The 15,623-nt window shown below is 37.4% G+C and overlaps 2 protein-coding genes across 2 annotated transcripts; one reads left to right on the top strand and one right to left on the bottom strand.

Annotated features, from left to right (window-relative positions):
• Positions 1–31: 31 nt before the first annotated feature.
• On the bottom strand, positions 32–6,340 carry LOC121740227 (ferritin subunit). Its single transcript, XM_042132866.1, has 6 exons — positions 6,251–6,340; positions 5,348–5,420; positions 2,765–2,907; positions 1,833–1,967; positions 1,174–1,323; positions 32–436 (listed from the first exon to the last, which is right to left on the bottom strand). Exons 2-6 carry the CDS (start codon positions 5,412–5,414, stop codon positions 281–283), a joined length of 651 nt encoding a protein of 216 aa, XP_041988800.1. The 5' UTR covers positions 5,415–5,420; positions 6,251–6,340; the 3' UTR covers positions 32–280.
• Positions 6,339–15,623, top strand: LOC121740226 (soma ferritin). The gene is made up of 5 exons (XM_042132865.1): positions 6,339–6,472; positions 7,085–7,199; positions 7,905–8,138; positions 14,099–14,283; positions 15,306–15,623. The coding sequence occupies exons 2-5, from the start codon at positions 7,088–7,090 to the stop codon at positions 15,468–15,470; spliced, it is 696 nt and encodes a 231-aa protein (XP_041988799.1). The 5' UTR covers positions 6,339–6,472; positions 7,085–7,087; the 3' UTR covers positions 15,471–15,623.

Genomic DNA, 15,623 nt, shown 5'->3' with positions numbered 1-15,623 from the left:
ATTTGGCAAGGTAAATAAAAAAAAACAATTCTAGTGATTACAATGTAATAAAACATAAAAATTACAATGTTCTTTATAAACAGTGTCGGTTCTATACTAATAGGGTTTTAAACTTAATAATATTTTGGGACTCAATTCTAGGCGCGATACTGCGATTCCATAGTGGAGAAATGATCTTAGATGGTCTTTTGATTCGAGAAGGCCATGGTAAGTTACCAAATCGCGGCACCGCAGCAAGTTTGAAGCGAGACCGAATACTTTTGTACTACTAATTGACAATTTATATGTCGATGCCAAGGAGTTTCTTGTCGAAGATGAACTCCCCGAGCGAGGAGTGGCGGTCCATCATCTTCTTAAGTGTGGAGGCCTTGCCGGCGAGGTCGCGCTGTCCCTTGTACTGCTCCTCCAGGAAGTCGCCAGTCAGATAGTCCACCAGCTGAGGAAGGAAGGGATTTTAGAATGATTTCGTAAGTGTACGCGAATTTGAATAGAAAACTTTAGCAAATGCAAGGTAGACGATATGGTTGAAAGAATGTGTAGGAAAATTACGATGTTGGGACATCTCCCAAGTATATTAAAGAGTAGTGAATTATTTTTGTGTGCTAAAAAATATGTATTATCAGAGAAGTTGATTCTTAAGGCGGCGGACCTACGTAATTTGGTCACGTCATGTCAAACCTAGCTGATAGATACCGAGTACATGCCGAACAGACGAAACTCGGGTCAAATGACGCAGGTCCGTCATCTGCTATGAAGCAATTTCATCGATGGTTATTGGTTATACATTCCGGGACGTACTTAGGACACTTTTTTATCAGGGAAAAGTACGATTGCCGCGCAATACTGTAAACACTGTATTTTAAATGTCCGTATGGTTGCCTGAGTAAATACGGCATTCTCGCAACATAGTCGACCTAGTCCAGACTCCAGAGGAATGCGCAGGTCAATACGTCACTTTCATTTTGCCACCCCTATGTACGAACTCTGACGCCATCTTAGATAACTACCACCCCTAGGACGCCATAGGACGCTGCTGCCCATAGTAGGCCATAATTTATGCCATGGGCTGCCCATAATTTATGCCATGGCCTATACTGCCTATAGGCAGTATAGGCCATGGCATAAATCCAGAGCGGGATACTGTAACGTATTACGTAGTAGGTGGCAACTCACGTGGTAGTCGTTGTTGGTGTGTCCGCTGTTGTCGCGGTCGTTCTCGCACTTGATGATCACGTTCTTGATGGCGGCCGTCACCTCCGTCTCCATCTTCAGCGCCTGCTCCAGCGCCGCCTGACCGCTCGGCCAGCTGGTCACCGCCGGCTCCTGGACGGATATAAAATAAGTCTCTGATCCAATTTGATTATACTTCATAGCCTTACTAACGTGGAGCTACCACCGCTTCGTGTGCGACAGCCGACAAATATGTCATCGCTAAAAATCTAAGGCGTCAGCCTCGAAATGAGCGGGCAGCGGCGCGGTGAACTAGACGGCTCGCTGCGCCGCCGCCGCCGCCGCCGCTCCCGTCCCGAAAAATTCAAAGCTGAGGCCTAAAAGCTACATTGCTGAATCTTTGACACCCACTTTTGATGCAAGACATTGACAGCGCGAAGCGTCTATCACCCTCCTACTTCATTTCCTGTCCCTAATTGCGTCCTATCGCCGCGACGGATTGCGGCATACCCATACTAATATTATAGATGTGAAAGAGTGTCTGTCTGTTACCTACCTCTTCACGTTTAAACCGCTGAATTAATTTCAATTACGAGATTTGGCATGCTTTGAGCTCCGGGATAGGACATAGGAACCTCTAGTGATATAAATGGTAAACTCACCCTAATAGTGATGAGGGAGGTGACGTTGGTGGTCAGCTCTCCTCTCATCAGCAGGTACTCGATCAGCTTCATCGCGTGTTCCCTCTCCTCGGAGCTGGCGTCGAAGAACAGCTTGGCGAAGCCGGGGCGGTTGATCTGCGTGAGCGATAGGAAATTAATAAGGCGAAAGGGATGACTTTATTATTCTCATTGAAATGACAGACATCCATACTTACTTAATATGTATTATAAATGCGGAAGTCTGTCTGTCTTTCTGTCTGTTACCTCTTCACGCCCAAACCGCTGAACCGATTTTGCTGAAATTTGGCATGGAGATACTTTAGAGTCCCGGAAAAGGATATAAGATACTTTTTATCCCGGAAAAATGTACGGTTCCCGCACGATAAACGAGTTTCGGCGCAACGAAGTTGCTGCGGGCGTTATCAACTAGGTACATCATATGTAAAGACGTCAGTTCAAATATAAGGCCGGTATAGTCAGTACTTAAGAGGCGACCCGGTCTAAGACGCGGTTCGGCTCTGTGATTGGTCCAAATTTTGACAGCCAACCAATCACAGAGCCGGAACCGTGTCTTTAGACCGAGATGCATCTTGAGTACCGGACTGACTATTTATACCGGCCTTAGACTGACGAATGGCAAAAATCTTTGGTATTGAGTGAATGCATTGCAATGCCACTAATCATTGCATAATATAATTTTTTACATTTACGCACAAACTGCTAGAAATTCCTAGAAATAATTAAAAATATTGGTTTGTAGGTACGTACAATCGATAGAGGTGGCACGAGCTGAAAAGCTCTGTAGAGCATGAACACACAAACTGGCCTCCCAAATACTACACACAATGGTGTCATTTTTAGCTACGTTGAAATACTTTGAAACGTAAGCAGGCAAGAAACTCGAAAGCGTAAGTACTTTATTGAATACTCACATTATCCCTGGAGAAGTGAGCGCCCATGGCCAGGTACTGAACGGAGGCGGACACCTCTGTCTGGATCTGGCGGCGGACGCTCTCGCGGCACCCGGCCGACATGGTGATCCACGTCTTCGGGATCGTCACCGGGTTCACATTACCTGGGGACATTACGTGATTTTAATAACTCCCACACCGGCTTCGGTGACGGTGGCCAGTTTTATTAAAACCGGGCTAGTTAAGCAGGAGTAATTTTATAGTGCCCAAGTGTGTGCGCGTATCGCGACAACAATAGAATACAATAGCATTTCCTGGAAACTGTGATCAAGTATTATTGGACCGAAATTTTATGTTATTTGGCACAGATATACAGTAGAGAGGGAAGGCTTCTTATTTCTAAGAACGTCTAGTATACTATATAGCATAAATTCAGTTTGAGTTTGAGAGTATCATACCTGAAATGTTGCTTTGATCACAGGCTGTCTTACTTGCGGGTGAGATAGCCAGAGATTGAAGCAACTTTCAAAGTAAATGAATCAGCTCCCTGCTTTTTGAAATTCCTCATTATGCCCTTAATTATATTCTTTATCAATTTATACAATAACATTGTTAGTTATTGTACTTGTACAATAACATTATTTGTTATTGTACTTGTATAGTATGTCCTAAATTCCTAGTAGAATAACTAAAAGTACATGTGGACGATAATTCTAAAATAGAATCAGAACATGCCAATGATAACATTGTAAATATCTTGTCATCCATTTGCTAATTGTTTCTAACATCATTGCAGATACATCAACATTGATTCACAATTTTTGTTGTAATCAACACATGATTTATATTTTTAAAACCTACTTACGGCCGTTCCCAATATTTGATCTATCTCTGGTTTTGCCCTACTAGAGATAGGAATAGCTCACAATTGACATAAAATATATATCTCTAATGTCTAATTTGAGTTATTCCTATCTCTAGTAGGGCAAAACCAGAGATAGATCAAATATTGGGAACGGCCGTTAGACCTGCTTGGGTTATTGCTAATCATTTAACAAAATATGGTGCGAAGTTTCATAAATACCACAAAAGAAGAGGGATTAATAATTTATTAGGTGGTGGTGGTAGGTGGTAGGCCTCGTGTAGACTAAGTACTCACTGTGTTAAATACTATCATTTTACATAAATGTAAATTGTGTTCCTAAGTCATGGCCAAACGGTCAGAATTCAGAATCAATGCAAATGTGTATTTAGTTTGTTTTTTATGTTAAATACTTTAAAAAATAAAACTTATCTACCTAGTAACAAAAACACTATGTATAATGTTTCTTCTAGATCCTCTTGACCCTTTATCAATGTCTAGCACTTTTTTTCAAGATATGCAGATATGTTCAGATAACATACTTCTTTGTGAAGAAAAATCTTGCTCTTTGTATCATTTAGATAACTCTGTATGTGACTGATATAGAGTGTAATCAATTTGTTTTGTTGACAGTTATTGATGAGATTAAAACTGTCTTACAAGATATTTCATCATGTTCATGTAATTTTTTTAAGAGGATTCCACACCGCCATTTTTCCCATACAAACGCTGTCCCCTGTTTCCTCCCTGGATAATGCTAGTAGAGTTATAATTTTTTTCCTGAATACCTACGGCCACTAATACAATGTCCCTATGTTTTCCTTTTTTTCATAATTTAATTATTAAATAAGATATGAACGTTCAAAAACCCAAAAAAATGGCCAGATTTTCCACTGTGTTCAAACGTCCAGAAAACAGATTTGGATAGATTATACAAAAAAAGCAAAACATAGGAACACAGCTCAAGCCTTTTTTTAATCTTTAATGAAAAAAGTACTTAAATCGGTTAAGTTTTGGAGAAGGAATCAGGGGACAACGAATCGTTGATTTTCTGGATTTTCTGCAGTTGTCTCTATCGCGTTCTGCGGTATAGGCTTGAGGTAAGGGAGACAGCTATAGATATTACACGTACTTTTTTTTCATTTCTCTAGCTGCTGTGGTATCCTCTTAAGTATTAAAATATCACTTGTATGTATGTCTATGTCATCTTGACTCATCAGGGTCTAACTGGCTTATAATATGCTGATGATTCTAGAAAATACTTCCGAAATGAACTGACTTTTGTCATTTCGGGCAAAGTCAATGTTGTAAAATTTTATAAAATATAAAATTTTGTTTTGTGGCGGTGGCTTTTCACATAAGAATTTAGACCATTATTGTGAAGCTATCAAGCAGCATGCATAATTACAGTTGATCAGCTGCAAATATGCAGCTCCACCTTCATATTATATTATTCTCTTGCATTAGTCCATCGTGGGCCAGTGTAAAGAGGGCGTAACAAAGTCACAAATCTGAAAAACACCCACCAGTTAGACAATCAGCTGATTGTAAGTTCATTTGAGCATGAGGTAATTAACTTAATAAGTAGTTGTAATTTGTATATGTATAGCTCTCAATTTCTGTATTAAAAATTGTGTTTGATAATCAACAAAACCTGTATTCAGAGAGAACAAAGGTATCTTTATGTAATCAAATAAAAATTAAAGTACCCTCGTTAAAACAAAAAATCAAGCTTTACTTACATTGTGTGCCGAATGCCTTGGAGCAGACAGCCAGGAAGATGCAGCAGGCGAACAGAAAACTCTTCATTTTTATCTAAAATAAATCACAGATACTTTGACGAGTAATTGCAAAAAGTTGCGTCGCGACGCGAATATACTTGTTTATTGAAAAGAGCCTTTACACTCACTGGCGCAGAAGGCGAACTTATCAATATAAAACTAAAGACAACGAATGGATGCTGATTATATTGGATTATACGAAAATATTAAACTACGCAGCGATAACAAACAGCCATGTTGACAAGAGCACAAAACGAGAATGACATATCATGAAAGACAGAGATGGAAGTATACGTCTTGAAACACCGTTGAGGTTCTGTGTTGCAAAAATTAATGGAATATTTCGTTAACTCGAAACCACTTCCAAGTAAAATCTAGTAAGATTATAACATTTCTGTTGCTCTTTTTTCATTTATACATATATTGAAAGGCTATTCAAATTGTTCTGCAACCAACAAAGCAAAGAAAAACAATAAATTTTGGCCTTTTCTGGGAAAAGTGTATTTTCTTGGAACACAAAACCTCAACCGTTTTTGGGTTGCAAATAATTTACCTACGTCAGTCTGATTCAATTTGCTGCAACTGAAGTGGGGGGAGAGATAAATTTTATTGCCAGCCTTTAAGAGTTCTCCTAGATTAGTGTTATTTTATTGTTGAATTATAAGGTACGGAGAAAAGTTATTGAATTTATTCTTATATAAACTTTTGACATAAACATTAAACACTATTTATGTAATATTAGCATCGGAAGTATTGAAGGTGAAATTTTTGACCCAAAATAAATTAATCAGTGGGGAATTAAAAATTTTAAATTAGCCAACACTGATTCTAACTTCATTTCGGCGATAAAAAAAAGTAATTTACCTTTGCTTTGTGTTCTGTTTGCTGTCACTTATCATACTACGCGGAAAATAGTGTTAGATCATTATAAATACAATTTATTTTTGTCTTCGTGGATAGGGCACTTATCAGTTCTCGAGTTCTTTGTATTGGGAGTCGCCTTCTGCGCCAGTGTGTGTAAAGGCTGCACTTTCAACGGAGCTCTGTGATATATTTGTTATTTAAAGTTACGTCGCACTTATTTCGGTAAATTCTACGGTTTTCTTGAACTTTGTTCACCTTTTCACCTCACTTTTTACTTACTTCATTCAACACATACGATGTACTTATTCTTCTAATTTCTAATTCTAATATAATAGAATATTTTTTTAACACAGCTACCTACCCAAAATAAACTCAGAACTTATCAGTAACTTATCACTACTAATAGGATTACAACTAATTGAGCAGTCACAATGTTATTGTATTGTTATTGATCGGTAAACGATGACTTATCATATTTTAATCCTTAAATCATAATTGAGTTGTAAAGATTATGCAATACAAAACATTGATTGAAGATTTTTGAATATTTTGCTTACCCACAGTTACTTTTTAGTGTGATAATTGTTAAAAATTTACTCCAGCTTTATTTTATTAGTAGTTTTATTAGGATTGTTGTTATGTGTCTTAATATTTTCACCTTTTATGTGTACTTATGTCAAAATCAGCTGATTTTCTGATACCTGTTTATAAAATGTAGATTTTAGTCTACTTGTGTAGGATCAACTGGTGGTATACTCTGACCCCAATAGCAATTTTGCATTAAAGTATTTTTCTGCAACATTGAAATACATCAAAGTAAATGGTTTGTTTCAGACAATGAAGAGTTTTGTGTCGATTCTTGTGTGTTTGGCGGTAGCCGCTGCAGCATCTGCGGAGACCTGCTTCAATGATGTCTCCATGGACTGCGGACAGGCCTCAAACAGTTTGTGTAAGTAATTTTTAACAACTTCTATTATTTTGCATTATACTTAACATCAATTGTGTATGTTATTGTCTTATCTGTTTACTATTAATCCTTCTATCACGGATTCTTGAAAATCTATTGTTATTCTATTGTGTCTCGCTCACCGGTGAGCTTATGGGGCTTGACGTGTTAAATTACCCTTTTAGTGTCATAAAAATTTGCATCATTCATATAAAAATGGAATTTCGAAATTTTGTATCAATACTTATCACACTGATATAGTGTGATAAGAATTGTTCACCTTCAAAGATTTATCTTAACACCTGCCACTTGAAATGTTTTTTTATAAATCTAGAGTCATTCACCTTTCATACAAACTTTTTTTCATGTGCTATCAGAGGAGTTGATTCCTAAACAGATTGGGGGACCTACGTAGTTTGGTCGCGTTACGTCAAACCTAGCCGACAGATCACAATTAACATTGAATTGACATGATCCGACCAAATGGCATTGGTCTGTCAACTGCCTAGGAATCAATTTCCTCGATGGTACATGACTAAAGTTGGAAATGAATATTTTGATCACTTATTAATTATTTTTAATGACATAACATAAACAACAACAATGAGAATAGGGGGTTTAAAAATAAAAATTAAAAAAAAAATATAATTGCTTTTTCATTGCATTTGTAAACATGCACATTCCTTAATATGTAAATTCTCTCCTCAGCCATGCCAAGTTGTAATGCTGTGTACAGCAACTTTGGCCGTCAAGGCAATGTTGCCAATGAAATGCAGGCATATGCCAACCTGCATCTGAAGAGGTCTTACGAATACCTGCTCTCAGCGGCCTACTATGACAACTTCCAGACAAACAGGCCGGGATTCCACAAGCTGTTCAGGAAACTGGCTGATGACAGCTGGGCTAAGACTATTGAGCTCATCAAGCATATTACCAAGAGAGGTGAGTTTTATATTTAGATCACACAGAGGGGTTTTGTCTTTGAGTGTTTAGAGCAGTACATTCATTAAATGGCTTGTCAACACACCAAAAACGTACCTCCTATTGGATTATATCTAGTTCGGGTTGTGCATGGACAGCATGTGAATTTAACCATTTGGAGAGCAGTCGGTTGGGCAGTCATCAAAATAGATGTTCAGCTGTCCATACACATTGCACACTATTACTATATTGTTCTGTTACATTGCGTCTACGCTTCGACTTTACTGTGGCATTGGTATCTCATAGAATATGTATCATGTACTACATACTTGAAACTCCATACATAATATAATAATAATATTCTACAATAAGCCACATAAATGCGTTGCGTCGTGGGACGCGATGTTTTGCCGTAAATATGGATGGGAGATGACGTTGGGGCGACAAATGCCACGCTGCGCTGCTACTGCTGCTCCTGTCATAAATTATGTTGTCACGCGTCGCCACGTCGCAGAAGCGGCATAAAAAGCATTATTTCATTCGGACGTAACAATGAACCAAAACGTAATGGAGTAATGATTCCTTACTCTTAAGTCTTTTCTTAAGCTTAAAAGGAACCTATTGAGATTCGTTGTGAGAGTGACACAGGCCACAGCCCACAGTATATTTTATTAGAGAAGTCGGATCTCTTGTTTTGAAATGAATAAAAACAATGCATACGCCGCACTCAGAGACATTAAATTATGATTAACCTTCAATTTAGAGCCATCGCAAACAGGGCGACTTGTCGTCGCGTCTAGTCGCCGCGTCAGACGCGGCGTTGTCGTTTGCATCTAGCGTCTTGTCGTCGCGTCTAGTCGCCGAGCTGTCGCTGACGCGTGTCGCCTAGTGTGCGCCTACACTAACAAAGACGATCACCTTCCTAGCGCTCACAGCGAGACTGACGATGCGCTGTCGTGCGACTCTCAAGCGCACGCGACTCCCCTAGCTTGTCGTCGCGACTCCGCGATTCTGACGCCAAGTGTGCGGAACTGCGGAGCTTCGAACAAAATATATGAAAATTCTCGGCCGTAGCCTGTCGTCGCGTCTAGTCGCCGAGCTGTCGCTGACGTGTGTCGCCTAGTGTGCGCCTACACTTAATGTAGAGTTTGACAGATAATGTATCAGGCTTATGTCAAATTTTTAGATTAATTACATTTAGGGCCTGTTTCACTACTTCCTGATAAGTGACGAATAGGCTATTCACCAAGTAACTTGACAGATCAAGTCTATTCGGCACTTATCAGGAAGTGGTGAAAAAGGCCCTTAAAGTAATTAATGTTCCACCTTGAGTACGGCATCGGCAGTTAGGTATTTTATTATGTATTTTGAAACAAGTAAATATCACAAAACGTTTGCGCGGTCATTGAATTGATGATTCAGGCCAGATTTTATTGTTGTAAGTAGTTGTGCTGCCTCGTTTGTAGGTCACCCTCGGGCCACGATCCTTCTGTCTACATAGCAATAGGATGAACGGGGCTCCCGATCACTCTCACCCTATCACCTATGACTAATGACATTAGACATACTTTTATTTTTAGCAGTATACCATATTATGTAACAATAACATGTTTACGAAAATAATAGTTTATAATTACTAAACTTGACTCATTTCATGTTGCTCTAAATTTGGACGGTTCCCACTTTCTTTAGCTATCGGTTGATGATGACGAATTTGATATTGAGCATAGAGGACATAGTATTCGCCTTGGATTTTTCATACGAAATAACAATATCAAACAGCGCACAGACAATCGCGTCTATCGAATATCATGAGTGATGAGTGATGAGTGTAAGACTGTAAGGCCCGTATAAATAGTTGGCTCTTACCACTAAGAGCTCGCTTAAAACGTGTTTCAAGCTGCTATCCTTATTAATAAACCTCACTTGAGTACAGCTTTTAAGAGCCTTTGATCATGCGAGTGGGCAACGTATTAATAAACCAAATCTTGCACTCAACTGTACTGTCAAACTGACGCTTGAGCGCGCAACGTATTAATAAACGAAATCTTGCACTCAAATGTGCTATCAAACTGTTGCTTGAGTGGCTAATTCTTGACCTTGACTTAAGCGCGCTCAGGGATACCAATTTAGGGATTTTTCCCACAATTAGGAGAAAAATACCATCTTGGGGATACCATCGTAGGGATTTTTCCCACAATTAAAAGAAAAAAATAATAATTTCAAGAGTATTTTCTGGGATATGGAATGCTTATTTTTAAACACAAAATTATACCTGTTAAGTGCGTAATATATATTTAAAACGAATTTACAGTGTTTAATACATTTTGACCTTAAATCGGGGCAAGGGTAGTCATCACATTACATTATTCTATTAATTAATCTATTTAAAGTAAGTATATAAACCGCCTTATCAAGCTAATTTAAATTCTTAATAATGAATCTTAAATAAACCATACCATGCAGATCTAATTTTGCCATAAGTACTAATAAAGGCTTATGTAGTCTACTGAAATTAATTAATAAACAAATATAAGTACTTTATTGTTTAAAAAAATACAATAAAACTTGATTATTAACAACAATTATTGATAAATAAGACATATAGTACACAAAGGCGGCCATATTACATAGAAGCAATTTCTTCCAGGCAACCTTTTAACATTCAGTGATAAATCCAGGAAAACGGTGATGTACAAAAGTATAGTTACTTAAATTAAAAAATAACAAAAGCACAAAATTAAACATGCGCCTTAAAATACATTAATAAAATTATACAATAAAATAAATAAATAATATACTTACTAATAAATACAATACATACAATAAAATATTTAAGTTAGGAAATTACAAGTTTAATGCCAACTAGTAAGGTTATATTATACTAGCTGTTGCCCGCGACTTCGTCCGCGTGGACTTCAGTTTATAGCGCGCGATGTCAACAAAATTGGTGTCAAAAGCTTTTATAAAAAAAACCCTGGTACCTACCCCTTAAATCAAAACAGCTGTGCAGTGTGCACATATTATTTCATTTTTTAAAATTAAACTAAAGCTTATTATGCCAAATTTTAAAGCTTATTTAGCCCCCCAATTACACAACTTTACCCATAAACTATTTATCATTGATAGGTTTAAGGTTACGTCACTGTATATAATATAAATTACTGACTTATTAATTAACGTAATAAAGAAATAACAATCGAAAAAAATCGTAACTCGAATGTATGATGATACCACCTCTTATAGAAAGATGTTGGGCAAGCGTTAGCGCAATGTAAGAGACGCACGGCGCCATCTAGTATGAATTTTTGGAACTAACTTAATTTGAACAAATTTTCGTATTTTCACCCCCTTACAACCCTTTTTTCCAGTAAAAAAAGTAGCCTATGTCCTTTCTCAGGCTTTAGACTATCTGTATACAAAATTTCATTACAATCGGTTCGGTAGTTTTGGCGTGAAAGCGAGACAGACAGACAGACAGACAGAGATACTTTCGCATTTATAATATTAGTATAGAAGTATAGATTGCCTAATGCCTTCATCATCAGTAAATGAATTAGTAAGATAGACTTGCTCCGTGGACTGTGCTAAAGTAACAGAATAGTACTAGGAGGTTTAATTAAAAGTCCCTTTCTAACTATTATAGTCCAAATGACACAATTGGGATGGATTTTATTTGGTAAAATAGGTTCTTTAATCTTTTCAAACACCACAGGTTAAGTATAAGGTAGGAATTATAAAATACAAAATAATCTTTTACTTCATCATTATCTTTATTTTAACTTTTAGCATAATATGTTTCATCAGTTACATTATAAACTCTTAGCCACAGAAACAAAACAAATATTTAAAGTATCTTCTAAAAGAAAATGAAAATTGTTATTGAAATTTTTAATATTTAAAGTATATACTGTGTCTGTGTTATCAAGTTCTAAAGTAAAGAAAAAAGGTAAACTTTAAACTTCAATTGTTAAGTTGGACGTAGAAGGTCCATAGAATATTTCACTCAACTTACTGAAAGATACAAATGGATCAATCAAACTTCAGAGCCGGATATAAGTAGTTATAACTTCATAGAGATATAACATCATCTTGCCAAGATCTTAGGGTTAGATAACTCACACAGCTCTGTGTGAGCTGTTGATAAATATAATCTATAATTTTGCTAACAAAATTACTACTGAGTAATAATATTTAAAAAATTGTTTTAGATACAATAAGGTAAATAAAAGACGGTGTCAAATATTTTCTTGTTACCAGTAGAAAGTTGTACATATTTAGGAAATTAAAATGTAATAAGGCTATTAAGCTTTTTTGTACAGAACAATTTCATAGCTTATTGATGACTGATGTTCTTTGAGTAGTTTCTCACATTTTTCTATGATAATATTCTTCTACATCGACGGCCTTGGTAAGGCAGGTACAGTTCTTTAATTGAATCTGAATTTATCTTCAAGAAAGCAAGAATGTGTGTTATTAGTAGTCACTGTTGGACAAACCACGTATGTTGGCCTGAAACAAAGAAAAGGGTTAACAAATAATATCCCTTTGGACTATTTAAAAAGTATGTAAATAAAGAAACACAAATCATTATTACACACTACACAGCTTTCGGTAAAGTTATAAATAACTTAATACATGCTTAATACTTGTAAGTTCTAACGAAAGAACTTAAAGATTTTTAAAACAAAGTTTTAAAAATATTCTTCTTCTTTGAAAATAACCTAGAAATAAACATATACTTGACACTTGACAGTGACAGCAGTCAGCTGTTGACTTCAACGCGTTCCGTTTGACTGAACGTGTTTTATAAAATATGTTATAGAGTTATGAGTTTTTTCATTTAATTTAAACGAAAATGAGTTAGGATAATACACAAATATCAAGGTTAATTACTTTTGGTAATTTGTGTTATAAATATGTGAGAAAATAAAGATAATATAGTAAAATTTTATTTTATTAATAAAATCGATTTTTAATCGTATAAACGAAACGTAACTCGTATGTGTAGAATAGGCTTATAATATTTAGTTAATATTTAGTTGCTGATTTGGATTGTTAGTTGTTGATTTGGGGTGATTGAGTCGATATCATGATATTCTACAAATATATACTAGTAATCTGTGATGATATTAGTATCAACCGAAACGCTCCTGATGCTAAACTATTAGTTAGATAACATCCTAAGTTGCTGATCAGTGTTTGAGAGGATATCAACCAACTAGCGTCTTGAGATGAATTTTGAAAGCCAACTATTTATACGGGCCTAAGTCACAGTCATGATATTCGATAAGTGCCGATATTAGCACTACCCGCGCCCTGGGCGAAATTTCTTCGGCGCCCAGCGTCCTGTAGGCTTAGCATGATCACCACAGAAAAAGTTTATTTCTACGGAAGAATAGACAAAGTGCAGATAGACAAAGGTAATCTGCCATTTTATCACTAAAATCTGTAAGTATGTCGATTCTTTCCCGTTTCAAGGTGTTATCATGCTAAGCCTGCTGGTAGTGCTGACCTTCGGCGCCCCATTTTATCAGGCGCTTAGTGTCTTCAGAAACGAAAACTCCCCCTTTTTAACGCGTTTTATTAGCTCCGGCTGTATGTATTTAACGGAATCTTTGAGCAGGTTTTTTACCTATCTCCAGTAGTCAATTCGATTCGAAACTTTGCATACGTATTAAGAGCCAATTACAGTGCAATAAATTGGTATTATTATTGAAAAAAAAACGTTTTATTTTTCAGTTTTTTAAACTATTACGGTATTACCACAAAAAACTAAACATCTGTTGAACAGTTGTTTTGAGACCATTTTGTACTGAATTTTTCTCCAATCAACTGTTCAGCAGGTGTTTAAATCTTTTGTAGTAAGACCGTTAATGTTGAGACTCAAACATAATATTCCAACACCGTATATAGCAAGGCAACGTTTGCCGGATCAGGGAATATTATGTATAGGTAATATTGTGATGGTCCTCCTCCAGGTGGCGCGATGGACTTCTCCCGGCACAGCTCGCAGGAGACGGGCGAGGACCGCAACGGCACGATCGAGCTGCACGAGCTGGAGTCCCTGGCCCACGCCCTCGACACGCAGAAGGAGATCGCCGAGAGAGCCTTCTTCATTCACCAGGAGGCCACCCGCAATAACCACAAGACTCATGATGCTGAGGTGAGTAACGGTCATCAAAAATGTTTTTCGAACGAAGTTCCTTATCGCGCGTTGCGAAAGGGGGCTAGACGAAAAAAATTAAGAGAAGTTGTAACGACACTTTTTGCCACAGACATAGATCAAGATAGATACCGCATGTACTCCACGGGATACGCGGTATCTATCTTGATCTATGTCTGTGCTTTTTGCTATAGTTGTAAGCCGTGCGGCGTGCGCGTGTTTCTCTGTCTGTCTCTCTCTCTGATAAAAGGCCACCCAGTTATGATTTTTTTGTTTTTTTTTGTGTCGAATTAGATGACTTTTTGTTTGTTTTTTGTGTCGAACTGTTGCCTTAAAATCCACATAATCGTACCTTTTACCGGGATAAAAGTATCCTTTCTCGGATCTCATTCAGCAAACTAAACAAAATAGGACATTTCAGCAAAATTGATTCAGTGAAGCGTGAAGAAATAAGACAGACAGACACACTTTCGCATTTATAATATTAGTAACTTTTACGGCTCTTGACTCGGAGGGCGTGGGTTCGATTCCCGCGTTGGAAAAATGTTATTTTTATTTCCAAGTTTGATTAGGACAATGCAGGCTGATCACCTGAATGTCTAACAAGTAAGATGATCCATGCGTCGGATGGGCATGTAAAAAGTCGGTCCTGTGCCTGATCCCTCGCCAGTCGTGTCGGTCTTCCGTCCCACTGGGTAGTGAGAGTTAAGGAATAGAGAGTGCTCTTGTGTACTGCGCACACACTTGGGCACTATAAAATTACTCCTGCGTAGCTGGCCTGGTTTCAATGAAACCGGCCACCGTCACCAAAACCGGTGTGGGGGGTATTATTATTATTATGTGGATGACGGACCTGCTTACCTGTTGGACTGAGGTTACATGTCATAACTTTAATTATCATTAAAACATTTCCTAGTGTGTATGTTTGTGCATTTTTCACGTAAAAATTATTCAACTGATTCTAGATTTAAATGTTTTGCCCTGTACGTAAAAGCTAGAGTAAACCCTATATCTGTTTGCAGATCGCCCAATACCTGGAGGAGGAGTTCATCGAAGACCACTCCAAGACCATCAGGGAGCTGGCCGGTCACACCTCGGACCTCAAGCAGTTCATTGTGGCCAACAACGGACAGGACCTGTCCCTCGCCCTCTACCTCTTCGACGAGTACCTCCAGAAGGTCGTCTAAACTTAGTGTTGCCATACTCCGTAACCTCCACTATTTAATTAGAATGGCAACAGTACAAAATAGGCTGTTATTAAAATTATTTCGAATACCCCCTACGTATTTTAGGTTATGCATGTAGTTTTTTTTTTATTTGGAATTAAAAATTATTACGTA

This window comes from Aricia agestis, chromosome 3 (assembly GCF_905147365.1).
Source record: "Aricia agestis chromosome 3, ilAriAges1.1, whole genome shotgun sequence".
NCBI lineage: Eukaryota > Metazoa > Arthropoda > Insecta > Lepidoptera > Lycaenidae > Aricia > Aricia agestis.
This window is presented reverse-complemented; position numbering and strand designations above follow the sequence as displayed.